General features: G+C 36.3%; 1 protein-coding gene across 1 annotated transcript in view; it reads right to left on the reverse strand.

Moving 5' to 3' along the window:
• COL12A1 (collagen type XII alpha 1 chain) overlaps positions 1-27,775 on the reverse strand; it is a 155,637-nt gene that overhangs the window by 73,594 nt on the left and 54,268 nt on the right. The window contains exons 14-26 of the mRNA XM_043999289.1: positions 25,470-25,742; positions 19,042-19,308; positions 16,751-16,943; positions 15,074-15,195; positions 12,285-12,434; positions 12,082-12,201; positions 11,819-11,983; positions 10,014-10,160; positions 6,206-6,345; positions 4,529-4,658; positions 3,268-3,410; positions 2,775-2,904; positions 384-523 (exon numbers count right to left, since the gene is read on the reverse strand). Of these exons, the coding sequence (XP_043855224.1) occupies positions 384-523; positions 2,775-2,904; positions 3,268-3,410; positions 4,529-4,658; positions 6,206-6,345; positions 10,014-10,160; positions 11,819-11,983; positions 12,082-12,201; positions 12,285-12,434; positions 15,074-15,195; positions 16,751-16,943; positions 19,042-19,308; positions 25,470-25,742 (2,120 nt within the window). The remainder of the gene's footprint in view (positions 1-383; positions 524-2,774; positions 2,905-3,267; positions 3,411-4,528; positions 4,659-6,205; positions 6,346-10,013; positions 10,161-11,818; positions 11,984-12,081; positions 12,202-12,284; positions 12,435-15,073; positions 15,196-16,750; positions 16,944-19,041; positions 19,309-25,469; positions 25,743-27,775) is intronic.

Raw genomic sequence — 27,775 nt, forward strand, 5'->3', positions numbered from 1 at the left:
AGCATCTGCTTGGAGGCAGGAAGATGCAGGTGAGTTTGTGAAAGGAAACTGATGAAAAAACTTACAGGGGCTACTAAAGAACTCTAAAATACACAATAATATAGTTAGTGATGGTTTCTTGTGTTCTTGAGAATAGGTATTGTATTTGTATCAACAGCACTTAATACATATTTTCAAAATAAGTTTCCTTAATCTAACCCTACCAACATTGCAAGAAAGAAACAGTTACTCCAAACAGGAGTTCAAGATCCATATTTTCAGCACTATCTTATGATGGATGACAAGTGTCCAAAATCTGTCTCAGCAACATTATCTATCAGAAATGTTTAATCAACTGCTAGAAAAAGTAATAATTTCCAAAACCTTATTCATTTCTAACCTACCTCTTTTACATCTCCATCTTCTTCTGTCTTATAGCTGACAATATATTTGCGCACTTTGCCAGAAGCAGGATCCCAGATGACATTCATGCTGCTATGGGTAACATCTGTGAGCTTCAAACCTCTAGGAGGAGGTAGGGGTACTGCAGAAACACAAAACATTAAGTTCAAATATGATAACAGATTTTGCTTGGAATACTGAGATACAATGGGACAGTGAATTTAGTGAATTTGTGACACTAGATTTAGAATCGAATCCAATTTCTGATGCTTACTAGCTCCTTCAAGACAAGTCCCTTAACTTGTCTGATCCTCAGCTTCATCATCTATTAAATGGGGCTAATAATACTTCTGGTACCTACATCACCTAGTTGGTATGAGGGTCAAAGGAAATAATCTCTGTATAGTGCTTTGCACACTTTAAAGAATTATAAAAATGTTATTACTAAATTTTCTTTCACTAAACATTTTAAAGAAAAACTTGAAAATATACATATAGATATGCATATACATATACATATATTAACATAGGGCAACTAGGTGATGCATTGGATAGAGCACTGGCCCTGGAGTCAGGAGGACGCAAGTTCAAATCTGGCCTCAGACGCTTGACACTACTAGCTATGTGACCCTGGACAAGTCACTTAAGCCTGATTGCTTCAAACATCCAGGGCCATCTCCAGCTGTCAGATGGCTCTGGAGGAGAGAGTGAAGCTGGTGACTTTGCACAGCCCTGCTTCCCATAAATTAAATTCAGTGCAAGTCATAACATCACCTCCTAATGTAATGATCCTCTTCAAGAACAAAGGATAAATAACAACAATATATTAACATATATAGCTAGGTAGCTCTAATTATGAATCAGAGTGAATAAGGTACTGCTATCAGAGGGGACTACATCTACCAAAGCAAATGAGTACCCAGTAAGTGTACACAGGATCATCACAGTATCTAGGGAAAAACTGGCTTTGAAATCAAACAGAATTACCAAACTCTACCTTCTATTGGTCCTCCTGTTTATGTCACCTTAAAGTATATTCTAAATTGTTGAAATTATTGCTGCTTCTCACTTTTCTTTTCAGCATTTCCCCATTCAATTTGGCTATGTTATTTAAATAGGAAACTTTTTACTGGCACTTGCTATCTCTCTTCTTTTTTATATTTAGAGTTCATATCCCTTTATCATTTATTGACATCAATTCCAGCAAAAATGAAAACACTCCTGATCCCATAAGAATGTTGTTTTTCTACTGACTGTTAAGAGAATGGAAAGTGATAATGGGCCAAAATGTTAAGCGCCCAGTAAACATCTAAGGAAATCTACATGGGAAAAACAAACCATAAATTAGTTTTATGATATCAAGCAAAGTATACCAAATCTATACTTTGAAAACACCATGGAACTTAAGCAAAACAATTAACCAAAAAGGCATGTTTTTTTCTCTATAACATGAAACACATCTTTCCCCTTCTGTTTCCCAATATTTCTGTCTCCCTTTATCTTGTTTGTCTCTCTGTCCTTCTTCCAGAGTTTCTTTCTTTGTCACTCTGTCCCTTACACCATGCTCCTATGTGTTTATCTTTCTCAGAACTTCCCAGTTTCATGTCTACTGGCTTCCTCTATTCCAGCAGTTGACGGTCCCAGCCAGTTCTATGATAGAGTTCATACCACACTTGTCTTCGCTTAAAGGGCATTCTTTTCCACTCTTCCTATGTTCTAATTTCACGTGTATACATCCCTGACTTTCTTACTTACACCCACCCAATTAACCTGTCCACAGACCCACATCTCCATCCATATGTGGCTCAGGATCATATCTGTAGTGTTATATTAGCCAGTCCTACTCATTCTTCTGCATTTCTCAACCCTATTTATAACTTTCCAATCTCATTTTTCCCTTGTTGAGGATATGTACACACCGAATGTCCCATTTATCCCAAGTTCACTCTTGCTTAACAGCTGAATTAAAAGTTAAATAGAAGATCTTGTATTTGATTGTAGACGCAATAGGAAATAACTGAAGTTTATTGAGTAGAGAAGTCACATGATCAGATTTGTGTCTAATGAAAATTACTTTGGCAGAAGTACAGAGTATACATTGAAGCAGAGTGAATTGAGGCAGGGAGACTCCTATAATAATAATAATAATAATAATAATAATAATAATAATAATCTAGAACCTAAACTAAGGTGATAGCAGGAGGAACAAGAAATTGAGGAATTGTGGATAACCAATGTTATGAAACTGTGAGACTGTAGGTAAGATGGTGAAAATATGCTTTGACAGAGTGAGTACGTAATAGAACCATCAAGCAAAGCCTGAAATTTTCAACATCACTGAAATTTTTAAATAGTGATTTTCAAGAAGAAGAAAAAGAAGAGTAAACACCTACAAGTTACTTCCCGGGCAGTGACTGGATCACTGGTGAGATCATACAATGCTGCCTGGACAGTTACAGCATACTGAGTATTGGGGAGGAGGTCAACCAGCTGCATATCTGTCACTGATGGTCCAACACGCATCTATATTGATATAGACAGAAATATAACTAAAAATACAACTACAGATAAATAGATACACATACCAAAGTAGATACAGAAAAGGACACCGATGTAGATAATAATATCCAAATGGGTGTAGCTATAGAATGTAGATCTGGAGTCTAAGCACAAAGTTAAAAGAAGAAAGTATCCAAAGAAAAACTAGTTAATTTAACTCTGAAATTCATACCACCTTCATTCATAACCACTTGAGAGATGTCATTGAGTTTATTAAGTTAGTTAAATGCATGCCAACATTTTTAAACTATGATATGGACAACAAATTCAATAAATTGTATATTTTAATAGTTTTTTTTAATTTATCAAGAAAACAATATTTCCTACCTCTTTGGGACTTGTGGGCACTGTGGCATTGAGAGGCTCATAGGACAACAAGTAACCAGTAGCTCCACCAACTGCCTGCCATTGCACCCGCATGTTAGTTGGTCCAACATCAAAAATATTCAGGGAAACAACAGGGACTGGCACTACCAAAACATAAAATAATTCATCAAGCAAGTTGCTTTCATTCTAGTATTAGCTTTTGTTTCTTAATCTGTTTCTTATCTCTATATTTCTACATGACACATGTTTTGTAGACTAATTAGAATCTGCATTAACAGTGTGAACCTGAAATTGAGAGGATGTCCATCAACTGGGGATTGGCTAACAAGTTGTGGTATATGACTGTGATGGAATACTATTTTGCTATAAGAAATGACTATCATAGAAAAAGAAAAAGAAATGACTATCAGGATGTTCTTATAAACACCTCGGAAGACTTACATGAATTGATGCAAAGTGAAATGAGCAGAACCAGAACATGTATATAGTAACAGCAATATTGTATGATGGTCAACTGCGAATGACTTAACTTTTCTCAGGAATACAATGATCAAGACAATTCTGGAGGATTTATGATGAAAAATGCTATCCATCTCCAGAGAGAGAACTGATCAAGTCTGAATGCAGATTGGAGTATACTTTTCTTTACTTTATTTTTCTTGGGGGGTTTTCATCTGTGTTTTCTTTCACAAAATGACTATCATTTAAATATATTTTGTATGACTGCACATGTAAAACTTACAAAAATTATTTGCCTTCTCAATGACAGGGGGAAGGAAAGGAAGTAGAGAGAGAATTTAGAACTCAAAAAATATTTAAACAAATATTAAAAATTGTTTTGTGTGTAATTGGGAGGAAAATAAAATATTACATTAAAAATAATATGAACCTGTGTGAGAAACTTTATTAATAATAACAGCATGGTGTTGCAGAAAAAATTAACTGAAAATCAAGAGATCTGCATTTTATTCTCATCTCTGTCTCACCCTCACTATGTATGATGTTGTGTAACGTCACCTAAAAGCTTCCTGGGACTGATAAAATAACTCTCTAGAGAAAGGAAGTTGGTGATGGAATTAGAGAATATGAAATCTTGCTATTGGGTTAAGTTTAGAGTCACCAAGAGACTGGAGGTGGGCATGGCAGGAACAGGGGGAGAAAGAAGAAAAGAGAGCAAAAACTACTCTAAAGAGATTTAATACCTACAGCAAGCAGATGTAGCACAGTGAGCACAGAGCAGGCAAATAATATGAACACTTACAGGTTGTTTCAGTGCCCTTCAGAGGTTCACTATTTTCATCTTCTACCACGGAATACACATTAACAACATACTCTGTTTCAGGCTTTAGATCCTTAAGCACTGTACTTGTTTCCAGGCGGCTCACATAAAACTAGGTGGAAAGGGCAAAATAAGCAATGGTAAAAGTCACAAAGAGTACATTTCCATCTCTTCCTTTCTCCTAATATTCCAGACTATAAAATGGCAAGAGAAGTGGAGAGAAGAGATTCATCAGATTGAGCTAGAGTTCTCCTAATTGCCCCTGCTATATAGGCTTGGAATTTATTTTGAGGGATTTCTGCTGTTTCAGAAAACACTAGGTCAGGAAGGAAATAGAGAATAAGCCCAGATTTTCCTCCTACCACACTTACAATAGATTGGTTGAAATTAAACTAAATTCAACAATAATTTATTAAGTGCCTGCTAAGCACTAAGCAATGTGCTAGAGACATGTAGACAAAAATAAAAATAGTAACTATCCTCATGGAGTTTACATTTATATTGATAAGTTTAGAATTGTAATAAGTATAGATGGGATGATCAGGAAAACCAATCCCTGCTTAATTTGATGCCCCCCATCCCTCCAACAATCCACTTGATATGCCCCTTAGCCCCTAGTGCCTAGCTGTGATGACCCAAGGAACTTTTGATCGGTCTCCAGTGACTGGCATCTGTCTCCTAAAGATTGGTGACTAAGAAAATAGAGATGGGGGGATAGGAGAGGGGATGGGATGAGAGAAAGAACATTGTTTAAGGAATTTCCTTTAGGTGTGTCCTATACAGGCAAGCAAAGAAATGGCCTATTCTAGGCTTTCCTTTTTCCTAGAATTTCATACCAGAAAACAGCAAGGGGAGTAAAAAGGAGAGACTCATCAAATTGAACTAGAGTTCTCCTTATCACCCCTACTACATAGGCTTGGAATTTGTTTTTTTGTTTTGTTTTGTTTTGGTTTTTGGTTTGGGGGTTTTGGGGGTTTTTGTGAGGCAATTGGTGTTAAGTGACTTGCCCAGGGTCACACAGCTAGTAAGTGTTAAGTGTCTGAGGTCGCATTTGAACTCAGGTCCTCCTGAATCCAGGACCGGTGGCTTTATCCACTGCACCACCTAGCTGCCCCTTTAGAATTTGTTTTGAAGGATTTCTGATGTTTCAAAAAATATTATGTCAGCAAGGAAGCAGAGAGTAATGTCAAAAATAAATATGCGGGGCGGCTAGGTGGCACAGTGGATAGAGCACCGGCCCTGGAGTCAGGAGTACCTGAGTTCAAATCCAGCCTCAGACACTTAACACTTACTAGCTGTGTGACCCTGGGCAAGTCACTTAACCCCAATTGCCTCACTAAAAAAAAAAAAAAAAATGCCATCTATTGAGAAAGTAACAATGTCACCCCTCTACCACTCCATAGTCTTTAAGGACCTTAGGAGTCTTAGTCAATATTTTTTTCAACTTTAATGACAACCAAGAGTAAAAGCATAATTAGACAGACCCAAGCAATGCAGGCACACTGTGTACTGCAACAGAAATGAGCGTGGAAGTGCTCTTGACTTAGTGTCAGGTTCTCAGTATGAATGTTAATTCCTCATCTGACATTCTGCAAAACATCTTTACTGCAGGACTTGTGAAAGGAGTGGGGCAGGGAAAAGGGGGAATTATTTACTCACTTCTTGGCGTTTCCCGCCAGAAACTGGATAGTATTCCACCTTGTATCTGTCTACACTGTCCGATGGGGGTGTCCAGCTCACTCTAAAAGAACGATGGGTTCGCTCAGATATAACTAGATTGGAAGGTGCTTCCAAGTCACCTATGCAAGGGAAATAAAATATACAAAAGGTACATCAATTAATCAACATACCAGAAATTAAAATTAGATTGAAAAATCCCAATATTCACTAGGCAATGTGACAGAATGGGAAAAGCACTAGGCTTGGATTCAGAAAACCTTAGTTCATGTCCTTAAGCTAACCCTTATTAACTATAAAACACTGGGTAAATCCCTTAACCTCTCTGGGCCTGAGTTTCTTCATCCACATATTAGCTATAATAATGTCACACTACACACACCTCACATAACTGTAAGGATCAAATGAAATAATGTAATGCAAAGAATTTTGACCCTCAATAGCACGTAAGTATAAGCTATTATTATCATAAGAATTCTAATTTACCCCCTTTATATATTAAGTAGCCCTCATTATGAAAATAGAGTAACTAGGATGAATCAGTTAATGAATTTTTTTCTAAAAGCATTTCTTTCATTCAATGGAATATGAATTTTTTTAAATGCTTAATTTGATTTGAACTTTTCTAAATAAAGTCCTCTGGATATGTCTCCACAGATTTGTAATAGCTACTATTTTATGCCAAGGGGTAGACAGGATGAACTTAGGTTGTTGTTTTAAAGTGACACTATTGAAAGTAACTGTCACAGTTCCAAAAGATTCATGATGGAAAATGCTATCCACAGGCAGAGAAAAACTATAGAGTCCAAATGCAGATTGAAGCATACTATTTTCACTTTTTTCTGGTTTTTGTTTTTTGTGGCTTTTCTCTCTTGTTTGGTTTCTTCTTTCAGAACATGACTAATGGGAAAATAAATTTACACGACTGCACATGTATAATCTATATCAGATTGCTTACTGTCTCAAGGAGAAGGGGAGGGAGGGAGCAACGATGGAAAGGAGAGAGGGAGAAAAATTTGGAACTCAAAATCTTATAAAAATGAATGATGAAAACTATCTTTACATGTAATTGGGGAAAAATAAAATACTATTTTTTTAAAAAATGTCATCTATATGGCAGCAGTCTGCTATATAGAATAATTGGGACCAGTCCTTTTCTGTAACATGAAATCCATTTTTTAAATACCATTAATAAGATGGTAAAGATGAAAAAATGCCCCAAGTTAAAGTTTGAAAATAAAAGAATTAATCTAGTAAATCCAAAGTATAACCTGACCATCCTCCTTTGAGTTCTTTGCAAATCAAAACTGTTTTAAAAGTTCCCATTTTTAGTCCTTTAACCTTTATTATACTTGGGTTATAATCAAGTCTACAAAATTATCAAGCAGTTTTATAGTCTGGGAAACTGGAATGAAAGAAATGATTATATGGTTGATAAAACAGAAAGGAAAATAGATAAAAGATGCTTTCATCTATTCTAAGTTCTCTCCAATGGAACAAAATTACAACTTTCTAAACTAATCTTGAAAGCCAGAATCCTACAAATGCTAGCTATGCAGGTGGCCTGTTTCCCCAGAGAAAAGTACAATCTATTGGCCAAATCCCAAAAGAAAATCTACAAAGGATTGGTCAGAAACTCAAAGAAGAAAAATTCATATAAATATATTCCTGAAACCCAAAATACCTGAATCATGTCCTCTGGTGTCCTTGCTGGCCTCTCATTCCAATTCCTACATGACTAGTATAAACATATAAAAGATAATCCTTACCATTGTCTATAATAACTCAAAAAAGAATAATTTCAAACTCCAAAATAATCATCACATTTGGTCCTTTATTAATTGACTGCCCTAAAGTCCTATTCTGATGCCTCAGCATGACAAAGTAGTCACCCTGCATTCTCAAAGGCTTGGCCAGCAAGGCACAAGCTCTGTCAGCTAGAAAAACTCTAGGTATGGTCCTGACAAGTAACTGCATTATACTGTCCAAGGACCAGCCTAGAGGCTTATCACCAAGTTGGCTACAGGGTAATACATTTTTTGTCCATGGAAACCCTCCCAGGGTAACCAACTAAGTTATAAACAGGTTAAGATCTAGGGCAGTGGAGGGAGTACCATTTGTCAGTGAAGTTACTGATTTCTGAAGTATTGAAATAGTTATTGACAGTATTCAGTTATAGTAAACAGCTTATTGGCTGCAGGGGGTGAGGAGTGATGAGAAGGAAGTTAAAAATACTTGGATACTCAGCTTCGTCCATGGATTTTTGTAATTTCTAGAATACAATCTTCAGGCTCTAACCCAGGAAAGGGTCTCATATCTTGGGAGTAGGAAAAGTAGAAGGCAATACATTCCAAGACAGAGGAAAAGAATGAGGGTAAAGTATACTGAGAATGCCCAAGCTCACAAACTGAAACAGAAAGATAGCAGCCCAAGTCCTATGCTCCCAGACCCTAGTTGGGGAAGAAAGAGCATTTTTTGGAGATCTGATGGACCAAAGGGTGACCAGGAAAAGTCTATGTCAAGAGAAATGAGTTATTAACTATACCAAGACACAGTAGGAGGTTAAGTGGAAAGAAACCAAGAATACAGCTGGTGTTGTAGTTGAGGATTAAACTATCACTTTGCATTGATTTAAGAATCTTACTGATAGATTAATAATATTATAACCAATTAATAGCTTAATAACAAATATTATAACAGTATGACTATGGTGTATTGCATAACAAGAGAACAAAAGAGGACAAAAGAGGGCAGTTATTCTAAAAATCAAGTGCTTCTAAAAACAAAAATAACAAATTTCTGGACAGTGCAGACTTTGTGACTGACAAAACCACCTTTCTTTTACCTATTTCTATTACCACCCAACCCCACACTGGGTTTCCCCTGTAGAACTTTTTATTAAATCTCCTCTTCAAACACTGAAAAGTCTGATGTGGAATCATCATGAACTAAAACATTGGTCTCCTTCCCCTCGAAGGGCTTTTGAATGAGGGGATCCTAGAAAGCTATGAATAGTAATGACATCATCAGAAACCCTAAGTAGAAGGTGGCAACTGACTGCATCCTTGGCAGGTAGGAACAAATAAAAGGGAGTATCACAAGACTAAGGAACAAGGGGGAACTGGTGCCCAAATTCCCTCTCCCATGTCAGTCCATCTAGCACTATACCATATTTTGTATTATAATTTTTTTAAAACTCTATCAAAATGATAAAATCGTCCTTATGCTGATCCAGTTTCAGCACTGCTTTATACCATCCTCCTACCCAAATACTACTTTACTACTGGCACCCAACATTTAGCCTCAGTTTTCTTATATGTAAAAGTAAGGGGAGTAAGGAGAAAGTAGTTGAACCTAGTAATCTCTTAAGACCCATCTAGTACTAGCAGTTGTTTTTTAATTCTAATATTTCTTTCTATTGAAGAAAAATCTAGAAAACCAACTTCCAAAATAATCTATAGTTCATGTAAGATCATTAGGCCACAAGATAAGTCTTAATCCAAACCTCCCACTTTCATATTCCAAAACCACTCGTGTTGGGAGGATAACAAATGAACCAAACTTAAGAGACTTCCTCACTTGTATTTCTTCAACATAGCAATTGCCAGTGAACATGTATTCTGAAATAAAAAGAATCCCTCATTTGGTAATGAAGGAATGTACAGAAATTTTGAGGAAAAACAGGGACTGGGGCAAATTTTATTTGAAATTACCCTCAATTAAAGCAGAGAAAGGAACACTGAAAGTTGATGAAATGATGAATAAGGTGGTAGTTAGAATAACAACATACCTGGACCTTTGACACTATTACACAAGTTAATAGTGAGTTCATCCACAATCCTAGAAAGTGAGTCAAAGTCAGCCACATTGTATGCATGAGTATCATCTGGGTCAGTTGCAATCATCTTTAACTCAGTCTCATCTGCATTTTTAATACCTTTATTTAAAAAAAATACAAATTAGCAATATTGAACAGGAAAAACCTTTAATAAAATTTAACGAGTAATTTAACAATAAATATTAGAAGCAATATTCTGATTTTCCAATGTATGCCAAGACATATATATGTGATTTTCCCTAAAAAAGAAATATTAACAGCTATAATATTATGTACCATAATAAGATATCAAAAGAGACTGAAAGGAGGAAATAATCTAAAAGTGGAGCGCTTCTAAGAACAAAAAGTAATGTCTTATTGCTAGGTAAATATATAACTAACCAAAGTCAGTAAATGAATAAATAAACTGAATGAATGAATGATGAGAGAATTAATGAATTTAAAAAGCATTTAGTAAGTGCTTCCTATGAACCAGAAACTGTTCAAAGCACTACAGATACAAATACAAAAATTAAAAGAGTTCCTGCCCTCAAGGAGCTTACATTTTAATGGAAAAGACCACACATATGGGGGGGGGGGACAAGGGGGGGGGTGTTAATGGCCAGGGATAGGTGTTTGGGCCTGGGAAGTCACAGGGATTTTAACCTGAGCCATAGGCTAACTAATTGACTTGGGTTTTTGCCCTTTCCAGAAATCATAGTGGTGATGCGATTACTGGAATTGGCCAGGGACTGGGAGGTTGGGGCGGGGGTAGGAGGAAGAAATGAGGAAGGGAATCTTATCAGTCTAAATCTTGGTAACAGTAAATGCCTAATATTCTTGTTACTGTTTTCCTCTTCAATGACCTGATAATTGTTCTGTTTCATTAGGAGGTAAATTGGACAAATTGAAAAGTTCAAATTGGTCAATAAACAAAGTTGAATGGGGTTTCAAAGATCTAAAATCATGTCTTCTCTCTTATGGAAACCAATCAACCAACATTTATTTAGCACCTACTGTATGTCAAGTTATCAGTAAGATAAACACCAGAGATACAAAGACAAAAGTAAAATAGAATAGAATGTCAGTCAAGTGGTTTCCATTCTAACAGGGAAACATGAGATTATGTTAAATGTTGCCAACCCTCTTTTTTTTTAAGTCAGAAAATCCTTCTGTTTCCATTTATATAATTTCTTCCATAAATATCTACTCCAGTGAGTAGAGGGAGCTGTGTGACACAGTGCTCTGGTCCTGGAGTCAGAAAGGTATGATTGAATCTGGCCTCGGACACTTACTAGCTATGTGGCCCTGGGCAAGCCACTAAACCAATGTTTGCCTTAGTTTCCTCAATTATAAAATGGTAATAACAGCACCTACTTTACATAGTTGTTATGAGGATCAAATGAAATAACATTTGTAAAGCACTTAGCACAGTGCCTGACACATTTCAAGCACTATATACAAATGCTTTTTTTCCCCATTCTCCCCTTCCCCTAATACCTAAATGGGGCATGAAAGCATAGAACAGTCTTCTTTCAGGTCCTACCAAGTTATAAAGATGTCAAATACAAGCCCAAGATGGGCCAACCTAGGTAAATTCAAAAAGTTCCTCACCAGAAAATTATCACCAGGTCATCAATCTTTTGGGTCACTTAGGCAGATATAAAGGGGCTCCATTGTGTCAATGGATGGATTAGCTGTGCTCACAAAATCACAGACCCTTGACACCTTAAAAGCACTGACGTTGGATTTTTGCTGACATTCTTTGTGGTACTCACCAATAGCAAACAGTTCCACTCCTTCATCCTTTAATTTCTTTGAAGGTTCTTCTACATCATCCTGTGATTTTCCATCAGTGATGAGAACACCAATTTTGCGAGCTCGAGGTCGCATACCAGCCTGTGGCCTGAAGTTGTTTTGCCGAATAAAATTCAAAGCCATGCCTGATGTGATTTTAAAAAGATAGATATGATGATTACTACAGAAACACACCTTTTAAAAAAAAACAAGGCTTAAAAAACAACAGAAGGTCAGAATTTACCTGTCAGTGTATTTCCTCCCTTGTATGGTAGGTTAGCCACTGCTTCCAATAGGCTTCTTCTGTCTTTATGAGCATTCAGCTGCCACTCTGTTCTGGGATCCCCACTGTACTGAGCAAGGGCTTAAATAATGCAATTGTCATTAGTTTACTGAGAGGAACATAAAAACAAGTGTCTAAAACTCTTCAATATTAATAATACCTACCAATTTGGACTCTTTTGGGGCCTATCTCAAAGACTTCAACAATACGTGAAATGAAACTCCTGACAGTTTTAAAATTAGCCCGACCGATACTCCAAGAACCATCTACCAGTAGCACGATGTCAGCTTCTGCTCTGGTGAAACACTCCATGCCTGATTCAGCAATAATCAAAAGGCACACATGAGTATGAAATACATTAAATGGTATTTAGGTTTCCTTTGTTCCTATTTTCTTTGCTAACACTTGGATGCTCTAGGGCCTCTCTCCCTCAATCATTATGACATTACCAGATATTGGGCTATCACTGGAAATGTATCCATGAAACACATCACCATTTCTTTCATGAACCTCAAATTGCATTAATGTCATTCATTCACTGGCTATTTCAAGGGATATTCCTAGTATCTCCCACTCGCAAATGGACAGGTCTCCTTTATTTTTATTTTATTTCCTCACTTAGGGCTTAATTATAGAAATTAATCTTCTAATGTTTGGTTTACCAAATAAGCAAGATAAATGATCATGGGCTCACAAGTCTGAAAGAAATTAGGCATAATTTTTAAATCCTCTCACTATTAGGAATTAGAAATTTCAGCAAAATTTTCAAATATGACTGAAAGCATTAGGATTCTATTTCTCTGGATTTAACATCTGATTCCTGGCAACAGTCATATCACCACAAAAATGTTAAAGGATATGGGATGGGTTGAAGAAAATACATGGGCTGGAAATTGCTTCTGTGGACCAAAAACTTTTTTTTTATTCTCTACACCAAATCTGGGAATTAACTATTAACATCAAATATAAGATTACTTTAAATACAAACTCATTCAGCTAGAAATGCCCAGTTAAAATCCTATTCCAATATTTTATCTTATTTACCATGCAAATATTTTCATAGTTACCAGTTTTATAAACATTGTTCTTTACTTTGCAATGCAATTAGATAAATACAGATGGCAAAGAAATGTGCACATTTAAAAAAATGAGAAAGAAGGAACATAATTTAGGAGGAGGTATGCAAACAAAAACACACAAGTGAGGAGATGTAGAAACACAAGTACAAACATTTATACAAGGCTGGGATGCTATGGAAAGAGAATCATTTCAGATCTCCTCAGTTCACAAGCTAGGGAACAAAAATATGATTCAGTTAATATCATCATAAGTTAAATAATAGAACATTTCTATAAAACAGACTTAATTCTATAATTAAATTTAATATTACTCATCTAAAAATGCCCTTTATTGTTCTAGAAGTTGTGTTACCCATTGTTTATTTTCTGGCTTTTTGCTTCAATAATAATAGAAGAAATTCCATTAAGGAAAACCATCACATTCATCATCCTTAAAAGATACTGTGATTCAATTAACATTTTACATAAGCAATCTAGTACTGAAGGATCTTAGACATAGAAAATATAAATCTGATCTTTTTCAGGGGTGGAGGGGGGGAGCAATGGGGGTTAAGTGACTTGCCCAGGGTCATACAGCTAGTAAGTGTAAAGTGTCTGAGGCCGGATTTGAACTCAGGTCCTCCTGAATCCAGGGCCGGTGCTTTATCCACTTCGACACCTAGCTGCCCCTGATCTTTTTCAATATAGCACAAAGAACTGGGAAATGGTTTAAATGTAATTTTGTCCTCAAGAAGTCAAAAATTGTTTCATATATGCTTTGGGTGTTAGAGGAGGAGGAAGAGGAAGTCTGGTCCTGTGATTTCAATGGTATAGAGAGCTCTCCGCATTAATATTCCCTCCAACAATGCAGACTGACAACTCGTCTTTAAGTTACAACCTGAGAGAGTTACCAGGAGCACTAAGAGGTTAAACAACAGAAAACTAATATAGGTCAAGAAGTAGGATTTGAACCTACAGCTTCTTCTCTTCAAGGTCTACTTCTATTTATTAAGCTATGCTTCATTGCTTCATGTATAATATTGATAGCATGAAAGTGATAGCAAAAAAAAAAAATTGAAAATTTCTGCATAGCTCTTTGTCTGACAAAATTCTCACTTCCTGTCTTCTTAACTAGTCCAACCTTACTAAGGACTCTGATTCAGGTTGACAACCACATATAAGCAAATCTCCCCAGATCCTGAGACCTAATATCCTGAGATCCTTCATTTAAAATGAATTTAATTTTCCTGTCTTAACTATTAAATAAACTCTAGCAGCTTTTACTATCTTGTAAAACTAAACCTAATATATTGACATTTTCCATGCATTTTCTTTAACAAAAGCATACTTCAAATACATAAGGGGGAGAAATGGTACATTTACATTAGCTGCATTAGCCTAGTAAAAATATCATGACTAAATAATGATCCAGTAGTAGAGTGCTACAGGGTAAAAATAATTAAAAAAAATAAGCAAAATTATATTTGATTAAATGTCTCAGTAACAAAAAGTAATTCTAGGTTTCAATAGTGTAAATGCCAATTAAACCTCTTACAACCAACAAGAATAATAACTGACACTTATGTAGTGCATTGGAGTTTGTGAAATACTCTACCTACATAATAATAGGTAATATTTATATAGGATTTAAAGGTTTTTAAAGCACTTAATGTCATCTTGTTTTTGAACAGGTGACTACTCATCGGGACTGATACAAATATATAGTTATAAATTTCTATAGTGCATAAATAAACCTGTAGTTCTTTCAACTTTTTAGTTGAAAATGTCAATATTTAGTTTAAAATGTTATTTTAAAAGTTTTTCCCTAAAACAATTGGACAAACTACCTAAATTTAAAGCATCTGAATTGATTTAAATTCTCACAAGCTGCTTACCTGTAGGTAAATTTGGTATCACAGTTGTGTCTGAAAGAGTTGTCATTTCTTGTCCAATCAGTGGTGAACTTTCTCCTCCATCAAACATTCCAAAAACATTCACTTTATAGGTTGTACCTGCCCTGAAATATTTTTTAAAGGAATTATATGTTGGTTAGCTAAAAAGTAGTTGCTTTAACTATCCAAATTCTTTCTTTTCCATGTTATTAAAAGGCAGTCATAGAGATTTTTCTCCTTTGAGTTTGAGAGCATGTGACAATATCGAGTATAGGATGAGAATTCACCATTGCATTCAAGTGTGCACCTTATGACACAATGGAAAATTGCCAGAAACTAACTTCACTGCCCTGAGTAATGACCTGAAAATTCAGGCATAGGCAGGTGCACAAGGCATCCAGAAAGCATGTCCTAAAGACTATTAGAGGTAGCCGCCCATCCACTCACAAATTCTTCCCGGGCTTCCCTCTTTTGGGGAGCTACATGGTCTGGGCAGTTCACAAGTAGAGAAGCTGCACAGAATCTCTGGGGATCATTTACCTTTGGACTGAGCACACCAGGGAAAGAATCTGGCTCACATCTTGATAACTATTATTAAATAATATGCTTTAAGAGATGAAGAATGGCTTTCTTGCTCTATAGATGTGTAAAATTAGAGAGAAGTATTTTTTCAAGTTTCCATATTATCATACAAATGAAGAAACTTCTAAATAAGAATTCTTGAATAAATAAATGAGTCCTAAATACTAAGATTAAGTAAGTTGTCTGTTTTAGTTTTAGATCATTTCTATGTATTCACTGGTGAGGGGAACCCCAAGTATGGAACCTCTCTCCATCAATGCTGATCTGCAGCAATTCTATAATTTACAGCCTTAGGGAATTCTCTGGGCACTGAAATTAAGTGATTTGCCTATGGTCAGTGTCAGAGCCAAGGCTGAAACCCAGGTCTTCCTGTCTCAAAGGCCAGCTTCTCTCCCCCACTCTAAGAGAGGCAGCATGGGCTAGTAACAGATCAAGTATATAGTCATCGAGAGCACAGTAGCTTATTATCCTTATTATAAAGAATGGTCACCCACCATTCATTCTTGAACTTCCTTGTTTTCCATTGCAGAGCCTGGAGCAAGGCTTTTAATCAACCCACCCTTTTCCTTTTCTGCCCCACTGACACAAAACACAAAGTCTTGCCTTCTCCTATGTTTTAAACTGGAAGAAGATTCGAACTTGGGATTTCAGAATGAGTCATTTGGGGCATTTTCAGAGGGAACAGTAATCACCACATTTGCTGAGGGTTTTCTACCACATAATGGCAACACCCTGAGTGGGGACTACTCTTGGCAAAATGCTACACTAAAAGCTTTTTTTTATTATTATTTTAAAGCATGGTATTGCCACTGAAAGAAACCATTCCTATCAAGTTGTAAAAAATGTAACAGAGAATTACAGAAAGTCTCTTGTGCTTGATAATTTCCGAACCCACTATTTTGAGTTGATCACAGAAACCGAAACTGAAGGCACACCATGCCCCAGAAAAGTGGCTTTTATCTCTACTATCTAGCAGCTTTTACAAACCCTTTCCCTGAAGAGTAAAGTGAGAATCGAACATGTTTTCCAATTTGGGCCTCACTAATTTCAATAAATTGTTTAAAATAGCTACAAAAAAAGAATAAAATTATCTCATACCTAAGTTCTTCCAAAACAACAGTATTGTCATAGGGACCAACAACTAATTCCCCAAGCCTCTGATCATCTCCTGTAGGATGGAAAGTGACCTTGTAGCCTTTTACTTCCCCAGGGGCTGGTTCCCAGGTGACTCGGAAGCTTGACATGGTTGAGTCAGATGTTTTGAGGTTCCTGGGTGATTTGAATTTGGATACTACAAAGAGAAAAAAATCATCATGATCATCACTATCATCTAAAATACAAAGTCTTTTGATAGATATTAAACCTTTATCAACAGTTCTAGTATTGAACTCAATTCAGTTGAATTCAATAAATATGCATTATGTACCCGCTAAGGGCAGGCAAACTATATTAAACAGTAGGGACAGAGACTGTCCCTGGAATTTCATTGATATAGGGAACTCCCAAGGAAAGAAATTCTCTCTACCAGTGCAGGTCAGCTCCTCCTTTGCAATTTGGGAGTCTTGGAGAGCTGCCTAGAGCACTCAGAGATTAAATGGTTTGCCCAGGGGCACACAGTCAGTAGGCAAGTCTTGAACCCAGGTCTTCCATATAGGGAAGTCAGTTCTTTATCCACTATGACATACTGACTCACAACATGGGGAGAGAAGTATGAAAAATCCATCAACAAGCACTTTTTAAGTACCTGCTATGAGTCAGATACTGTACCCAGTACTGATACAAAAACATAAGTGAAAGTCTTTGCCTTCAAGGAACTCTATCTCCCTCCCTCAATTCCATTTCATTCAATTTAATAAGCATTTACTAAGTTTCTACTATGTTCTAGGCACTGTGCCAATAGGGATACAAAGGCAAAAGATGAAATAATTCTTGCTTTCAAGGAGCTTACAACCTAATGGTAAAATGCTGGATAAGACAGATAAATAACTATAAAGGATAAATTGGAGAGAGGAAGACACCAGAGGTGCAGTAGTCTTATTTTTCATTTTAATAAGTGTAGCACTCCATTCAGATTTAAAGTCCTCACCAATCAGGGAGACTAGTTAGGAAACTATCAGAGTAGCATAGGTGAAGTAATGAGGCTCTGAATTATTGTATTGTGTGAGAAGAAAGAAGAGGATAGATGTAAGAAATATTTTCAGGCATAAAAACCATTGTATTTGGCAAGTAACTGGAAATTGAACAAGGCAGAGAGAAGAATCAAAGAAGACTCCAAGATTTCAAGCGTGGGTTACTAGGAAGATAAGAACACCAAAAAAGGCCTAGAAAAGTTAGAAGAAGGGGCAGATGTTGAAGGGAAGATGATGAGCTCAGCTTTGAACATGTTGAGTTCAAGATATTAGCAAGACATCTAGGAATAAATATCTAATAAGTAGTTAGGAATTTGGGACTGGAGTTCAAAAGAGCAGCTAAAGTTAGAGATAGAAATTTGAATGTGATCTGCGTAGAAGCAGTAACTAAAGTCAGGGAATGATGTAAGATCTCTATGGGAAAGAGTGTAAAGAGAGAAGGAAAAAAGGATGCCTATTCTTAGGGGACAGAAAAAGGAAAAATACCCACCAAAGAAAGTGATGGAGGAGTCAAAGACTTAGGATAAGAGATAAGAGAATCAGAGTCAACATTTCTTATAAATGCTCATATATCAAGTTAAATTCCATTCTCTTCCCTCATCAGTTTCAATAAACTATGACCTTATTATGAGTCAACAGTGAGATGCAACAGCCAAAACAGATAATGACATATTGGGATACCTCATGAGAGGCAGAGTGCCCAGGACTAGTAAGGTAATAGTCACATTATATATTGTCCTTGTCAGACTGGGTATAGCCATTTGGGAAATACATAGGTAATATGAACAGCATACGGAGAACAACTAGCATGATCAAGGACTTTGGATTATTCCATGGAGGGTTGTTTGAAGCAACTGTCACTATTTCATCTGGAGGAAGGAAAACTTTTTGGAAAAGAAACAAGGTGAATGGGGAAGGTATCCTAGTAGCCTTCAAGTATTTGAAAGGCTGTCATATAGAAGAAATAGACTTGTTCTTGACTTCAGAAGTCAGAACCCAGAACCCAACAGGAGTTGCAAAGAAGCAGACTTAAAATTGATGTAAAGAAAAACTCCCTAAAAACTGGTTATCCAAAAGTAGAACAGGCCCTGGAACATAGCTGGTTCTCCATCACTGCGAGTTCTCAAGCAAGCGCTGAATGACACTATAGATGAGATTTTATTCAGGTATGGGTTAAACTAGTAGGTCTTTTAGGACCCTTTCAACTCTGAAATTCTAGGACCCCAAGAGCTTAAAAAATACCTTCAGAAGTATACATACATGTGGTTCCTGATCCTTGCCTGTGCTTTCCTTCTCCTGTCTTGTAAATTGGAAGCACTGTGATGTCATATGTGGTTTGAGGCTGAAGTCGTTTTAACACAGTTGATGTAACTGTGGGTGATACTTTGGCCACCATCTGTCTTCCTCCGCCCCGAGGCCTGTACACAACTCGATAGTTTACAACTTTCCCAGGTGCTGGTTGCCATGTGACTCTCATTGTCGATTCAGTCTCATCATCAACTCTCAGAGTCCTGGCATTTTTAGATACTATGGGATGCAAAGTCAGATTAAAATACGTGAGTAAAAAATAAAACATGTTCTACAGTAATAAAGCATCATTTAAGCAAAGGGTAATGATCTGTGCTTTGATATTTGAGTACTCTTAGAAAGGCAGATAGAGTTGTAGACAAGCATTAAGGAGACTTGAATTCATATCCTACCCCACCCCCTGACATTTGCTAACTGTTTTATTATTCACAAGTCACTTCTGCGGACCTTAATTTTCACATGTGTGAAATGGAAATAATAATAACGATAATAATAATAAATACCTTTAGTACCCACCTCACAGGGTTCTTGTGAGGTTCTAATGAGACAATCTTTGTAAAATGTTTTCCAAATCTTAAAGCTCTAGATGAATGTCAAGGATCATGGTGTTTCATGTTTCAGCATTGTAATCCATTGTAAACCAAGAATAATAAAAAATCCTAAGAGATATTTCTTACCTATCCCCTGAAAACTAGAAATCTAGATCTTAGGATTTCCTAGTTGAATGTTAGGGGATTTAGAAAAGAAAACATCCTTTTCCTGGGACAAGCTTGTAGAAATTTTATCCTACTCCCATCTGTAAAGAATTTCTCTTAAAACCAAATGCCTTGAGGAATTTTACAGCTGTTAATTCTGCAAAAGAATTTTGACAGGGGCCATTGCAAGGAGTAAAAGGGTGATACAGAAAATTACTTTAGCCAGAATGAAAGTTGTTAATGAAATTTCTTTTGTTGTCTCCCAAAAAGAGGTAAAAAAGAAGGATATAAAGAGATAAGCCATTATATATATATATAGTTATAGTTATAGTTATAAAATTAGGTTTGTAAAAATTAAGCCTGGTAGGAATCCTTCATGTGGAAAGTGTTTGGTCAAGGTATAATAATCATTGGCAAAAAATAATCTTTCTCTGATATTTAGGTGATTTTTATTTAATGAAGGGGTGATTAAACTTCTAAGAGAGATCAAGTAACTTCTGTTCTTTACTACAATACTGTGTTGTTTATATTCAGACAATACTGTTGGCATTTTTCTTTCATTCATTCAAACATTAGATACTTCAAGAGATTAGAATCATTTTATCTACGAATAGACATTTCCTAGGGAAAATGATTGAAAGTTTCCTCTCACTATTTAAGAGAGACAATGTGGGGGGGTGGATAAAGAGAAAGAGGGGAAAGAAGAGGTGGGAAAGGAAAGAAAGGGCAGGGGAATGAAAGGGAGGGAAGGGAAAGGGATGGGAGGGGAGGCAAAGGGGATGTGGGGGGGGAGAGGAAAAGAATATGAGAGGGAAAGACAAAAGGAGAGGAAAAGAGTGGAGGAAGAAGAGAAGAAGGAAAAGAAGAGAAGGGGAAGGGGGAAAAGAGATAAAAAAGGGGAAGAAGGAGAAGATGAAAAAGAAAAATGAAGAGAAAGAGAAAAGAAAGAAAAGCAGAATGACATAAGGGATAGACAGCTTGCCTCAGGGTTAGGAAGAATTGGGTCCAAATCTCCTACCTCTGACACTTAACTTACTATCAGAGTCCCAGGCAACTCTCAAAAACTTTAAGTTGCAGATATATATTGGTAAAAGAAATTCCTTCACTGGGAGCTGCCAATGCCAAAGACATTAAAGGTCTTGACATGATAATAATGACAATAATAATAATAACAAAATAACTTTTAAAATACCATTGTTATTCATCTTTGTCCGGGTAAAAAATTCTTAAGTAGAATATAAACAAAAGCTGAATTTGAACCGAAATGTTAAGCCAGTGATGTCAGCTCCTTTCCTCATTTGCACTGGCAACATTTGACATGGCCTAATGAGAAGTAGAAACCACTACACTAAGAAAAACTAGTTTCCTGCTTTGGATCCCTTATGGGCAGTGAGGGGGGATGGGGGGGGAGGGAGGACAGAAGGAGTATAAAATTGCCAATGATGAACTAGATGAGCATACCAAGAGACTCCAAGAAAAGACTAGCTCAGTGGCTTTCCACCACAATAACCAGGAGCTCTTAACCTTTTTTTATGTCATGCACGGCTTTCCAAAACAATGTTTTTAAATGCATAAAATGAAACACACAGAATTCTAAAATAAACTAATTATAGTGATATACTATTATCAAAATGTTTTTTAAACAAGTTCATAGACCTTGCATTAAGGGATTACAGAGGGCCAAAAAAACCTGAATAATGTGCCACAAAATATTAACCTTTTAAAAAGCAAATACAAAATCTTAAACTTGGGTGTTCAGTGAAGCTGTGCTCTTATCATGTCCAGTAATGATGCATATGAAGAAAAGTGAATAAATTAAAATACATATAAAGAATCTAAGATATCTTCATCTAAAATGTGCTCAGACTAACCCCGCTCATATTTTCTATTATTATAAATTATTGGATGAAAATAGACCAGTTTTAGTGAAAAGAAAATAACTAAAAGTTTTTCCATTTTAAAAAAACTATCATGTCTTACTTGGGCTTTTGGAAAAAAGGTGATTATTATCAACTACTACAACTGTGGGTTAAGATGTGGTTTGCCTGGGCCTGTCCTAGGAAAGGCTTAAATCATAGGATCATGTATTTTGAGTAAGAGTTAACCTTTTTTTGTGTGTCATAGAGCACTTTGACAGTTTGGTGAAATCTATAGACCCCTCCTTAGAAGAATGCTTGGGAGGGGAGGGGAGGCAGTTGTTGTTTTTAAAATTCATAATGGCAGGAAATGCCAGCTTTCAGAAAGAGGTAAATGAAAATAAAGATGTGGGTTTTTTTCTCATGCAAGTTCAAAGATCTCCTGAAATCTATAAATGATCCCTTGTAGGCATGTGAACCCAGGGTTGAAAACCCCAGATTTAGACCTTGAAAGGACTTCAAAAGTCATCAGTAAAACCCCTTCGTTTTACAAATAAGACAATAAGTCCCAGAATGGTTAAATGAATCACCCAAGTTCACTCAAGTAGGAAGCAGTAGGAAGCAATTTGAACCCAAGTCTCCTAACTCCAAATTTAGCCCTTTGTCAACCATTCCATAATGACTCACTCTTATACACAAATATGTGCTGAAATACCAAGTGCTCTGGCCATTACATTCACAGAACTACTTTTTAATTCAATACTATAAAAAAATCAAACCTCTTCAGAATGAGTATCAAATCTCTTCCTCTTATACAAGATGCCCAGTCTAATTTCACTGAGCTTCAAACTTCAGAAGAATGTAATATGATCATACAAAAAAAAAAATCCATGGGTGCTGTTATGAATAGCAACCAGTGCTCCAAAAATCTGTTACCACTCCCCAGACACTAGTGCTAAGATTCCCAGGCTGTGCAAATACTTAAAAATCTAAATATGTTTAAACCAGACTTTTGAATTTCATGCATCATATTGTGATATCTTGCAGACTTCTTGGTTATGCTCTTTCTTTGTAATAAACTACAGAAAAGAAAAGAATGAAACTTCAGCAAATTTCTGTACATCTCATGCTAATTATTAACTGACCCTCAGGCTTTTGTAAAGAGAGAGTAAGTTCACTCACTACCACAGAAAAGTGACATGGACAAGCTGTGCAATGAATTCCTGTAGCACCCTCTTTCTTCCCCTCCTTTCCAACCCATCTTACCGACTTCTCTCCTCAAAGGGATGCTTCCAGGTAGCAATATCACTAAACTGGCTATCTCAAACTAGGAAAACATTCAGAGAGAGAGAAAGAGATAAACATACATAGGCATCTATAGATACATACACACACATATAGACATACATATGTACACATACATATACAAACACATGTGCATATATACATGCATACACATGCAGATACACATACACATACATGTTAGTTCTCCATCTACTTACATCTTGGTCACATTCCAATTCAGAATTCTAAAAGAATCCCACCATATTCCTGGACCTTGCAATGTTTCCAGAGCTATTTAGCTAAAAGCTATATTGAAATCACTCAAAAAAATGTTCCCTACTGGAAGCAGAGAATACAGTATGAAACTTTTCATACTTTTGAACTCAAGTGCCTTGTTAGTCCCATCTGTGCTACAAATAAAAATAGCCTAGACACCCTGCCCCTTAACTATCACAACTTTTCAATAATTTGTTCTTAATTATTTTATCTTCCACAGCAAAAATTTTAAAAGTAAAAAAAAAAAATTGAGATTGCTAGTAGAACAAATTAACCACTTTTCCCCTTCAACTAGCTCTCTGACTTCAACTTTTGAAGTAGGTGACCCTCAATCAACAATGGAGTTCAATACTTGTCAAGTTCCTCCCAGTCCAAAGGAAGCCTTTTAAATTCACTAAGAACAAAATCAATCAGTCAACAAGTGTTTATTGAGAAAGTATTATGACTCAGCTTCAGAGAGTTAGAAGGCAATTTAATATTTCGGCCATCCCCTATTTTTTTGGTACTAGCACACTCCTATTCAAGATTTCCCTTCATAAGAACTTATTAGAAGAGTCACACTTTCAAGGAGATATCATAATAGAGCAGGATTTTTGGTAAATGCAATGTTTGTCAATCTTTAAACAATATTTTTTAAATTTTACAAACACAGGAATGATATATTTTAAATGACCAACGAAATTAATTGTAAGGTTCAATTACATGTTACCTTAATTTGTTATACATTACTTTTACATCAACTGAACTTCTGCCAAAATCCAATCAAAATACACATCCTTAAACAACAGCCAATACATTCCAAACACAACATTAAATTTACCATGGAAACCAACTATGTCAATATACTTTTCTGCAAAATTTAATTTTCCGCTAAATTACATAGAACTATAGAGAATCTCGTTATTGTCAACATAAGCCAAGACTAGATTTCTTTGTCTAAGAATGTTAATTTACACTAACTCAATTCTTACTTCAGCCCTTGAGATTTTTCTCTGGAATCAAACAATTTGGAATGGGGAAAAATAAGTGATGTCAATCACTGCACACCTCAATTCTTCACTAGACCTGAAAGAATGCCCACTGATCTGACCAATTCAGCCTTTTCTTTTTAATAAATATCATAAAGATACATGCCCTCTTATCAACAGTTGCTCGATTCCCCTTTCCCAGAGCCTTACAGAGGGCAGACACAGAAATGCCAGCTTAGAAACAATGATGATAGCTAAAGGCATATGATCAATCAAGTATTGTTAGGAGTCTACCTAATTAACTGCCCTTGATAACTCCTTAATAATCATTTGACACATTGTTATCCCACTCAGTTCTCCCTGACTGAGCTCTAGAAAGAATAGGTCTCAAAAAAATGGGCAACAATGAGTTATGTTATTGGGTTGATGTTGAAAGGTTGGACCTCCTTACTTCAAAACATTTTACCTCCCTTCCTAACACTTCCACTGGCCCTAAAATGTAGCATTGAGCTTTGAATAAAGAATGTATAATATTTACTTCCAATATTCAAGGGATCTTGAAGAACAAGCTACTTTAACAAGAAGATAACGACACACGACCTAACTAGACTAGAAATAAGTAGTGGGAAGAGATTTTCTGAGTTCACTTTTCTTTCGTGGCAAATAGTGGAGCAGTATTCTTTGGCTCTTTGGTACTTTCTCATATTCATCCTCTCAATATTTATAGGTACTAAACTTTTAAGTACTAAAAGTTTTAGTACCTGAAATAAACAGCATAATAATATCCTGCTCTATTATGATATCTCCTTGAAAGTGTGACTCTTCGGGGCAGCTAGGTGGCGCAATGGATAGAGCACTGGCCCTGGAGTCAGGAGTACCTGAGTTCAAATGCGGCCTCAGACACTTAATTATCTGTGTAACTCTGGGCAAGTCACTTAACCCCAATTGCCTCACAAAAAAAAAAAAAAGTGTGACTCTTCTCCATAATAGATGGAGAACTGGACTTGGAGTCAGTTGGACCTGTTTTGAAAATCCTGCCTTAAACATATACTACTTTACTTATATGCAAAATGGGAGGGAAGGTTGGATCCAGTGGTCTCTAAAGTACCTTACAACTCCAAATCTATGATCCTTGATCCTTTATATGCTTCCTACTGCTCTGAGGCTTAAGTTTTAATATGAAGTAAATAAATGTAGACTGGAGAACGACCTATACGTATTCATACTTTTGAACATCTATTAATATGTATTGGTCAAAATCCAAAGGATAATAAATGCTAACAATGAAAAATTCCACTTACATTCAGTTGTAGCTTCTCCATTCAAAGGATTTCCTTCTCCACTGGTGTAGGTGGCAAATATTGAAATCTTATATTTGGTCTCTGGCTGTAGATTTTCTATCACAGTATGAATTGCATCTCCAGGAAGATTCTTCTCTCCAGCCTCAACATCATCATAAAGGGATCTCCATGTAACTCTGTAACCACGAACCATCCCTGGAGCAGATGTCCAATATGCTCCAATGGAAGTGTCAGTGATGTCTTTAGTAATCAAGTCCCGAGCAGAACCTCGTTCTGTATAAAGGAATTTTTTTTAAAAAGAAATCAGTTCAAGAATATGCATGATACATATAAACATCTAACTCAAATGTACTTCCTCTTTCATTTTTACCAAATTTATATTCAGTTTATAGAAGATAGACTACTGAGCTTGATCTCAGAAAGACCTGAGTTCAAATTTCTTCTCTGAGATGTATTAGATGAGTGTCTCCTGGGAAACTCTCTATGTGCCTCAGAAAATTCCCTAGAACTTAGCTATTAAATAATGGGCTGTCCACATCTGATTTAGTGAAGTGAATTCCCACACTGAGAGTTCCAAACACCGATGAAATCATCAATTATACCATACTTATCCTTACTATTCAAAGAGTTCCTTCCAGTATTTCAGAATCTATTTAAAATTGAAATCATCTTCTAACTACAATTAGCCCCTTTTGCTAATTTCTCTATTTCTGCCTAAAGAAACCTTATTCTCAGTTTGCTAGACTTGAAGTTTCAAAATCATCCTTTGATTTTTTCCTCTTTCTTGTTCCCCATATCAAATCAATCACCTGCTCCTGTCACTTCTTCTTTAACAATGTTTCTCATATCCATCCCTTCTTGCTCATCCCCACTGCCATCATTCCAATTCAAGTTCTCCTTATTTTACCATCTTAATGCAAAAGGTTCTTTTCCTCCAAAATTTTTCCCTTCCTTTCTATCATGCAAACTACATAATTAAATTTCTTTAAATGCCTAATCTGCTGATGAGCCTAACTAAAATTTTGGCCTCTTTGCTGTTCCCCATGCAAGACATGTCATCTCCCAAATCCATGCATTGTCATTGGCTGTCCCCCATTCTTGTAACTTTCTCCTTCCTCATCTATGACTTCTAGATTCCCTGACTTCCTTTAGGTTTCACCTAAAATCTCACCTTCTGCAAAAAGCCTTTTCCAATCTCCCTTGGTGCTAGTTTCTTCCTCTGAGATTATCTGAAATTTATCCTGCATATATCTTGTTTGTACATAGTTTTTTGCATGTTGTCTCTTCCATTAGACTGTGAGCTTCTTAAAAGCAATGACTTTTTTTTACTTTCTTTGTATTTTCAACTCTAAGCACAATGCTTAACCCATGGGAGGAACTTAATAAACATTTGTTGACCTGACTTGACAACAAATAAAGGATAATCTTTGTCAGGTATACAATCTGTCCTCAATCTATCTTTCCAGTTTTATCTCTCATGTAGCTCCCTTGTACTCTCTTACCTCACCCATAAAGTGAGGGAATTGGACTAGGTGAACTGTGACTTCGCCTCCAATTCTAAATCTATGAAATTTATTACCTTGTATGGTCAAATTAGTCATTTACTCTCTCTAGACCTCAGTTTCCTCACTTGTAAAATGAGAGGATTGCACCAGATGGCCTCTAAGATCTCTTTCAAACATAGATTGATGATCCTTTGTCTATATATCTATTCCCACTGCTTAGCACAGTATAAGGTATTTCATAAATATTCATTTATGAATGAATGAAACTGTGCAGCTCCAATTTATTTTCTATTGGCCCTAATGTCATTTTGATATCTCTCTCCTATTCTCTATACCAAATACATTCCTAACTTATATCTTCAGGATTTTCCCAATGATCCCATCCCCTTTTATGCCTCAGTTACCTTGGGGCATGGACCATTGTCTTCAAAGGTTCTTTTCTACAATCTTACATTTTTTATATATATTGTAGATGTTTAAAGCTAGAAACAGCTATCCAGATCACCTGGCCTAACCCTCCTCTTTTAACAAAAGCTGGGGAAGTTCCCATTCCCAGTGAACTTGATGACCACCTCACAGCTATCTAGTGGCACGAAGTTCTGGGACTGGTCCCCGGGAGTCTCTTTGTTCATACAAAGCCCAGGGCTTTTTCCACTGCTCTGTGCTTTCTATCAGTCTAATTTAAACAAATCCCCAGTTCTAATGTGTGGTTCACTAAAACTCTAAAACATGACCTCATTCCAAAGGCAAAACTAGTTCCAAAGATCCATTCCTTGTTGTTGGGTTTTATGGAGTTATAAA

Source organism: Dromiciops gliroides, chromosome 4, assembly GCF_019393635.1.
Source record: "Dromiciops gliroides isolate mDroGli1 chromosome 4, mDroGli1.pri, whole genome shotgun sequence".
Classification (NCBI taxonomy): Eukaryota; Metazoa; Chordata; class Mammalia; order Microbiotheria; family Microbiotheriidae; genus Dromiciops; species Dromiciops gliroides.